Below are 9,269 nucleotides of genomic sequence, written 5' to 3' on the forward strand. Positions count from 1 at the left end.
CTATGAATAAGATTATTTTTTAACATATTTATTGATTTGTTAGTACCAAAGATGTAATTGCATAATGACCTTGAGTCTTTTTGAAACAAGTTGTTATTTTTTCTAATACTTTTCCAAGTGTACTTTGATAGTCTTGTTAGTAAAGGTAGTTTCATTCAAGCAATGGCTTACTTAAAATGACTCTACTTCCAAAAGATAGAAGTGACTTCATTATTTCCATTTGTTTTACAATATTCTCATGAAGGATAAAGACACATGGGAAATCTGAGGAACTTCTATAAGAAAAATAAACAATACTTGTTATCATAATTCTGATTAGAAATAATTGAGTTGGACTTTTTGTGTTTAATTGAAGAAACTAACTGACTTGCTCAAGGCTACTTGGGAGGTTGGGGATAGAGCCCAAATGAGAACTCAGGGTAATTAATTTCCATGCTAGAACTATATCTGCTCTGTTGTCGTATGATTAACCAGTGGCATATAAGAGTTGATAATCTATGAAACAGGTGGAGATGTGAAAACTTTCTAATAAAAATACTTCTTCAGTGGGTCTTGTGCTTGTTCCTTCATGTAATGGTAGAATATTGAATTTTGACTATAGTATTTATTTTGATATAGTGAAAATTTGAAACATTTTTCCCTGCATTAAAAATTCCTAACATTTTTTTCTTTATACTTTTACTCTAATGCTATAACCTTTGGCTAGTACTTAGCCTTCTTGGTGGCAGCATAGGTGAATTGTAATGTATATTTCAGTTATATTCATCTTTAAAGCATTAACATGAAATATTCAAAAATACTTTTGGTTTATTTCAGGTGGATAATCCAGTTTCTGTTTTAACACAAGAGATGAGTAAGCAGTTCTTACAGTCCAAAAATGAGGGAGACAAATACAAAGTAAGGGGCACCAAAGTAAATATAAATCTACCCAAAAGGAATACATTTAGATATATTTCTTGCTCACATGATAGAGACTGAATTTTGTTTTGTTTTTTTCTTAAAGCCACCTATTTAAAGTAATATCGTAGGACTAGATTAAGAATTGTTAAGTAAAATGGGAGTGTAGTTTTGGTAAATCCTTGTTTTCATTTTTTGGCTTTTAATTCTTAATCTTTAAAGAAATACAAGGTAACAGTTGGCCATAATATGTAATAATTTGTAAACCTTAAACTACTTAAAATTTTAAAAGCTAACAAAATATTTGACTACTACTAAACTGTCTGCGTAGCCTTTTAAATGAGTTTTGGTATTTCCTATTCTAAAAATTTAGGAATGCACAAAGATCAAAGCTGCAAGTGTTTTTAGTCATTTTTGCTTAAAGAACTGAATTAGTAAAAATGAGCTTTCAAAATAGTATTTTCTCTCATGGAGTTTTAAGAGCTTTTGCAAATGTGAGCATAGCAGTTCAGTAAATTTGAGTGTGAAATATTAGGTCATTAAGTATGAAATGTCTGATTTCGAAGCAAAAATTTAGTTTATTATATCTCAAAGAAGAAGCAGTACAGTTAATCAAAGTATGCACCTAAACTATCCACACAGTTTTGCCATCTTAATGGTAGCTTGTTTATACTAGCAGTGAAGAAGCCTGGAGAGCCAGTGGCGATGAAAACAGCATTTTCCATAGCCTGTTGAGAATTGAATATTTTTCCTTGCAAGAAGTGGTAGTCAGTTGGTACAAAATCTGGTGAATACGGTGGATGACAGAGAGTTTCTAAGTCCAGCCTCTGTAGTTTGAGTAGTGTTGTTTGTGCAACATGTGGCCAAGTGTTGCCTTGCAAGAGGATTGGCCTGTCTCTATTGACCTATCTCAGCTGCTTAATGGCAAGCATCCTCATCATTTCATTCAACTGGTTGCAGTAGACATCCACTATAATCAATTGACCAGGTTTTATATCAGTGTTGGAGCACTAAACAGACACCATCAGCTTTTTTTGATGAATATTTGGTTTTGTACTGTGTTTTGGCACTTCATCTTTATCCAACCATTGTGCTGAATGCTTGCAATTGTCAAAAAGAATCTGTTTTTCATCACATGTAATAATACGGTATAGAAATGGTTTGCCCTTATGTCGTGACAGCAAAGAAAGGCAAGCTTCGAGACAGTTTCTCTACTGGCATGTGTTTAATTCATGTGGTACCCATCTGTCCAGCTTCTTTACCTTGCTGATTTGTTTCAAATGGTCCAACATTGTTGGAATAGTAATGTCAAACCTTGCTGCTAATTCACACATAGGTTGAGATGGATTTGCTTCCACTACAGTTTTTAGCTTATCATTATTCACCTTGGTCTCAGGTCACCCACATGGCTCACTTTCAAAATTAAAATCACCAGAATGGAACTTCTCAAACCATCGACATACTGTGAGTTCATTAGCCACATCTTTCCCAGACACTTTGATGATATTTCAAGCTGTCTGCTCTGCATTGGTTCCATGACAGAACTCACATTAAAAAATAACATGAATCTTTGACTTATCCGTGGTTCCACAAAAATTGCTCTTAAAAAAATGTGAAAGATAATTACTAGCCAAAATGTACATTTGAAAGAGTGAAGATGTACCTTCACAATAGGGGGAAAAAACCAAGAAGTGTCAAAGTGAAATGACAGATATCAACTGTCAAACTTACGACTTAAGGAAATCAGGTGTTTCATACTTAATGACCTAATAAGATGTGTTCTTTTGTGTTTATGTGTACTTGCTTATGTTTTTAATGTCTTTTTACATAATTGGTCTGAAAGTTTTCAGAGAGCAAATTTTTCCTTTTCTGTTTTCACAGTTCCATGGAAGTTTACAAACTCCTAATTGTGTTTTTCTTGTTGATATAGTTCTTCATGAAAGCAACCCAACTTGAACAAATGAAGGAGGATTATTCATACATTATGGAAACAAAAGAAAGAACAAAGGAGCAGATCAATCAAGGAGAAGAGGTTTGTAAACAGTTAATATGAATTTTTTTGAGATCAACCAAATTTCCTGTAATACGTAAAGTAAATGATATTGTAAAATTATGTATCTGTATATTTATATAAAAATAATAACATTTTTATAGCACCCTATGAAGTATATGAAGTGTGGTTTTTATATTCAGGGTATTTATCAGTCTTTACTTTTTTGCTTTGTAATAATGGGTATGAACATGACTTACTTCCTCTGTTAGACTGTAAGCTAGAAGGCAGGGCAGCATCTTATGTGCTTATCCCTTGATGTATGACTAATTGGTTTTGTAATAAGGTATCGCTAAGTCTCACTATAAGCAGTTTAAAAACTATAACATTTCTTTTGCTGGGATAATAAGCACAAGACTCACACTGATAGTAAACATAGTATGCATTTATAATTACGTTTGCAATTATAAATTATAGAGGTGACTCTTTCATTACACTGGTGAAATGTTAACATTCCTTAAGCAACTGATAGCTTAGTAGCAGCTGTCACATCATGTTACTCACTAGCTTGACAGCTGTGCAAATTTGCTTCAATTTTAAATCACTCGTGCCAACCATGACTTATTTAAATTTGTTTTTACATGCCATATTTTGTTCTTGTACCTTCTCCTTCAGATTCCTGATGATCCAAACTGTTATTTGATGATCAGAGACTTCAGAGTCATAAGGCTTACATTACAGCTGTTTATCCAGTACATTAAGTCCCACCAATTTTACATGATTCCAAATCTTGTTCTTTTGTTAAGTCAGTTTTATACAACCAGTTGAGCGTTCATCAGCTTTTTAGCTTACAATTTGAGGTCGAATTGTACTAATAATTGACTGAAGTCAAATTCATTAAGTGTTACACTGAACTTTCTACTTTAGGGTTTTGAGGAATACATGTTGTAAATTAGGCCTGTAATTGTGTGGTTCATTAAGTGAAAACTCAAAAATCAGGAATGAGTATATTTTTATTCCCCTCATCATCCTTTCAAGCCTGGATTACATGGTGGTGTGCAAGGAGCTACTGTAAGCCACAGAATTAATACAGTACATTTTTTTGGAGTATCAGTGTTCCTATTGGGGAAAGAGGTAGTATTTGTATATTTAAACAAGTCATACATAGTTTGTTACATTAATTATTTTAAAAATAATAAACAGGGACTTTGAAGAAATTTGTTTGCTTCAGACCTCTTGGGGTTAAGCACACACTTTCTACATGGTGTACTTTGTTCTCAACAATTAAAAATATTTTGATTATGAAGTTTAAGAAGCATTTCCCTATATTGTGTAGCAGAGTTCTTGATACTTCATATACACTTAATAAGAACTGTTTTCCTAATTGATTAAATGCCTTATATTAAGCACACACTTTCTACATGGTGTACTTTGTTCTCAACAATTAAAAATATTTTGATTGTGTAGCAGAGTTCTTGATACTTCATATACACTTAATAAGAACTGTTTTCCTAATTGATTAAATGCCTTATATTCTCAAAATAAACTCTGGGTTTGAATAGTTAAATCTTTAAGAAATAGTTATGTGAAGATTAGAAACTAGAAGTCATTCCATCAACAAATATTAAATTACTAGCATTGTGCTTTGGCTATTGGGCATATAATGACAAATAAATATCAGGATTCTTGGGATTATGGACCTGACTATTTAGCAGGAAACATAGATGGTAAATAATTTGAGTATGGTGAGTCCTACTAAAGTAGCTATAGACTAGGTTTGTGCAAAAGCACTTAATAGGGCACTAGTAGTGGGGGGTGGGGGAATTAATGACAAGGGGAAGTTATTAAGGAAGTGATGTCTAAGATGAGAACTGAAGGATGAATAATACCAGGTAAAGAATGGTGAGAGTAAGGAAAGGTGCTCCAAGAAATAGCGTGACTGAAGTCTCAGGGGTAAGAAAGCATGTAGTTCCTTTAAAAAAAACTGGAGGAATTCCACATTGGCTAGAGTGAAGAACACAAGAGTGAGAGATGAGAGGCCAGACTGTGGAGGACCTTGTAAAACTTAATGGCAGTAGAAGACATGAAAGTGGATGACTTCATTAATTGGGTATGTTCAATAGATTATTCTGCTGTAGAAGAGAGTGAACTGCTGTAAGGAAAGAACAGAGGTAGAGAGATTAGTAAAGAAGGTATTATCATTGTCCAAAGAAATGATGAGGATGTAAGTTAGTATATTGGCAGTAGTAAGGGAGAAAAGAACTTTGAAATGATCTGGACAGATGTTATAGGGGACATGGAGGGATAAAGTTAAGACAGAGGCATCAAGGGTGGCCTAAGACCTCCAGATTAATTACCTCAGCAGTAGAGTAAATTTATTGAGATAGGAAGCATGGTGAAAGGAGCCAGTTTTGTTTCATTTCTTTTCTTCTTCTTTTTTTTTTGTTTTTTAAAGAAAGATGAATTCCATTTGAACACATTAATTTTAAGGTGCTTATAAACCATACAAGTGGAAATGTCAAGGGGGAAGTTGGAAATATGAGTTAGGGATACAGAAGTCAAGTCTAGCTTCAGTGAAAATTTGGGAGTCATCAGTATATTATTAGTATCTGAGCAGTAATTGCTGAGGGGAAGACGAAAAGTGGGCCTAGGCCTGAACCATTAGAAATACTCATGGAAGCCATAAGAAGCCAAGGGAGGAGAGAATTTGAGAAGGAACAAGTCAGGACTGTGAGATGTACTGTGTGGTAAAGCCCTATAAGAATTGATAAAACTCATTGTATTTAGTGACATAATCATAGATGACTGTGGCAAAATGGGTGAAAACAAGCCAGATTTGTGGGACTAAAAACTGTGAGGAAATGGAGAAGATAGAGATAGTTTTCATGAAACTTGGATGGGAAGGGAAGAACAGTTTTAGGGGAGGAGGGGGTACCAAGGGATGGGTAGTAGTGGTTTTGTTTGAAATCATAAGCAAGTAGAGATGAACATGGTAATGGAAAAGAGTTAAGAGGGTGAAGTGGAAACAAAGATAAAAAGATGGGATGGAAAACCAGTGAATTTAGACCTTTGAGAAGGAAGAAGGTGGGGTCCAAGATATAGGTAGGGGATGGGGACTAGACTTAAATATTATGAGGCCACCTCTCTTTTGTTGCAGAAGGAAAAGATGACTGCTTTAGATTTGTAGATAAGGTTGTTGGAGGTTGGAGGGAGTTTCTTTCTGATGGCTTCTAAATTCTCTGAAGCTGGAGATAGAAAATGAATGAGGGAATAAGGTGGCAGTGTGTGTGTGAGGATTGAGATAATCCTGGAGAATGGGAAAGTGAATTGGATAGGGAAACGAAGTAAGATCTATAGTGTTAAGGCCCTAGTTAAATACGATAAGCATGAAGGAAGAGGAGAGGCTGTCTACCTAAGTATACAGAATATGACATCTAAAGCCACTTAAGAAGCTGTTCTAATGTCATAATACTTAATATTTGGTGATTTTATTATTAATTATTAAAAGAGAACTTAGAAAAATTATGACTTGTTTGAATTTTAGAAATATTTTCCTTGTGATCCTTCCACTTGCTTTGGAATGAGTAAAGAGGGAAAACAGGAAAACAAGTTTTGGCATTTATCTATACTCGTATGGTCTTGAACTTTTAATTCTTTTGCTTTTCTTCATCTGATGAAATGGCCAACATTTTTATAGTGCAGAAATTAGCAAAATTATTGTGCCTATTAAAAGTATACCAAAGAACCAAAAATATTTTTATTTCCACTTCAGAGAAGTCATTTCCTAACAAATCTTTACGTAGTACTTGTTTAGGCATTGTTTTCAAAAGAAATACATTTGCAAAATGTCTTTTTTTAATGTTAATAAGAAATATATCCTTTCTTTTTTTCTTTTTTAAGCGGCTTACTGAACTAAAGCGCCAGTGTTTGGAGAAAGAGGAACGTTTTCAAAGTATTGCTGGTTTAAGTACAATGAAGACTAATTTAGAGTACTTGAAACATGAAATGGCTTGGGCAGTGGTAATTTTCACTTAATTACTTGTTCACATATATTTGTGATATATAGAATATATTTGAATATATTTGGTTATTGTTCATCTAATCAGTGATTTGCTATATGATTTCTTCTTCAGGTCAATGAAATTGAGAAACAGTTGAATGCCATCAGAGATAATATCGAAATTGGAGAAGAGCGTGCTGCTAGACTTGACAGGAAAATGGAAGAACAGCAGGTAATTACAGTTTTTTAAAGATTTATTAGTAGGTTGAATCATATGAAATTGCTGATATTAGTCTATTAATGAACCCACAAAAGTGACAGTTTCAACCTGTATCTATATCTATTTTTGAATTTATTACTCAGGTGAAGCAGAGTTTTTCCAAGGCCTGTTTGGCAACTCTCTCTTTTTTTTTTTTGAGGCAGAGTCTGACCCTGTCACCCAGGCTAGAGTGCAGTGGCATCATCATAGCTCACTGTAACTTCAAACTCGTGGGCTCAGGCAATCCTCCTGCCTCAGCCTCTGGAGTAGCTGGGACTACAGGTGCTCGCCACTGTGCCTGGCTAATTTTTCTGTTTTTAGTAGAGATGGGGTCTCGTTCTTGTTCAGGCTGGTCTCAAACTCCTGTCCTAAAGCAATCTTCCCATCTTGGCCTCCCAAAGTGCTAGGATTATTGGCCTCCCAAAGTGCTAAAATTATAGGCATCTGGCTAGCAACTCTTTTTTGAAAAGGCTACTGTGTTTGGCCGTGATAAGCTTGTCTGAAGCTAGGGCCATAGAACTCTCATGAATGTGGACAATGGGACTTTGTTACTGACTACAGATACTGGAATGTCAAGCTTTTACTCCTGGATTCTTAAGGAGCTAAAACACAAAAAGACCTGACAAATAAAGGGGTGCTAGGATAATCGTCAATTGGAATAGCATTAAAGCTAAATATTAGGAAATATAAGAATTCAGAACTGAAAACAATGCCCATAGATTGCTAATGGAACTTGCAGGAAACTGAGTTTTAAGATCCAGAACAAAGATGGCCTGTCAGAGGATTTCATACAGGTGGAACACATCTAGGATAAATTTGTTAGGTCTGTTAAGGTTAATTTCAATCTGACATCTAAGAGCACAGGTAGAAACTACTATGTTTATCTAAAATTTACGGAAGTTGCAAAAGTCTTCCACACGGGCTTACAGGTACTGTAGAAGTTGGCTGAGTGATAGTTGTGTTGGGGATTTCCACGTGGATTTTTTTTACTGGTCAGTAGATCTACTCTTTATACTAGCCTTTCTTTCTTTTTTTAAACAGTTTTATTAAGATATAATTCATGTACCATATAATTAACCCATTTAAAGTGTACAATTCAGTGGGTTTTAGCGTATTCGCAAGGTTGAGCAGCTACTACGGTGGAGATTCTCATGCTGTCATGCCAGAAGTAGAACTCCTAGCTCTTTCTTTATTCTCCCACCCCCAAATGTACTTAGTGTGTCAGTGTATTTTGTTCTCCTTTGCTTAGGAATTTCTTTCTGGCCTCCAAGCTTGACTGTGATATAAGATGTAATATTCCCCAGCTTGTTTTTTCCTGTCTGCTTCTAAGATGAACAGCTTTTCCTTTCTCCTTTTAAGGGCTATGACATTAATTTATCAAAGGTGATAGGTGAGTATGTAAAAATAATCAAATGGTGAAGGTAGTACATTTACTTAGTGATCTCTGGGCTGAGTTTCTTACTCCCTCTTCAGGTAGCAAATGGAAATTTAATCCTTCCCAGCTCTCTCACCTCAAATTTTTATTTCTGAGAGAATATTCTGAAATTTTCGCCAAATATTTTTCTCTTCTCAGCATCATTTCTCAGCTTGTTATTGGAGAAGGCCTTAAATACATTCCTCCTTAAACATTTCCCAGTCGAAAATAGAATCCAGTCTAAGTAATATATGTTTACCTCTTTTTCAAATGGAAAAAGGAGGATCTTAAGCCTAGGCAATGTTTAGTTCTATTGTCCTTTTTCTGCACTTAGGCATTTGGGCACTCTGTAGTAAATGGCAAATGTCTAGAGTAAGTACTATCTTATTTTATATTTACATTCTTCTCACCATGTCTTATATGAAGGCTTTCACATAGCATGTACTTGATTATTGCTTGTAGAATGACTATTAAATGGAAGGTTTTTGAAGAAATAGCATCTAAAGCAGACTTTAAACTTGTGTTAACCTAATTCAAAACTGAAAATATATGAATTATGTTTAGTTTATGTAACACCTGGATCCAACTTTAATTTTTATAAAAAAATTCATTTTTTTTTAGACAGAGTCTCACTCTGTTGCCCTGGCTAGAGTGAGTGCCATGGCGTCAGCCTAGCTCACAACAACCTCAAACTCCTGGGCTCAAGAGA

At 34.7% G+C, this 9,269-nt stretch overlaps 1 protein-coding gene across 1 annotated transcript in view; it reads left to right on the forward strand.

Moving 5' to 3' along the window:
- LOC105817416 (structural maintenance of chromosomes protein 6) overlaps window positions 1-9,269 on the forward strand; it is a 59,445-nt gene that overhangs the window by 26,169 nt on the left and 24,007 nt on the right. The window contains exons 7-10 of the mRNA XM_012653102.1: window positions 817-897; window positions 2,828-2,929; window positions 6,788-6,907; window positions 7,021-7,119. Of these exons, the coding sequence (XP_012508556.1) occupies window positions 817-897; window positions 2,828-2,929; window positions 6,788-6,907; window positions 7,021-7,119 (402 nt within the window). The remainder of the gene's footprint in view (window positions 1-816; window positions 898-2,827; window positions 2,930-6,787; window positions 6,908-7,020; window positions 7,120-9,269) is intronic.

Source organism: Propithecus coquereli, unplaced genomic scaffold (assembly GCF_000956105.1).
Source record: "Propithecus coquereli isolate 6110/MARCELLA unplaced genomic scaffold, Pcoq_1.0 Scaffold41, whole genome shotgun sequence".
In the NCBI taxonomy this organism is placed as follows: domain Eukaryota; kingdom Metazoa; phylum Chordata; class Mammalia; order Primates; family Indriidae; genus Propithecus; species Propithecus coquereli.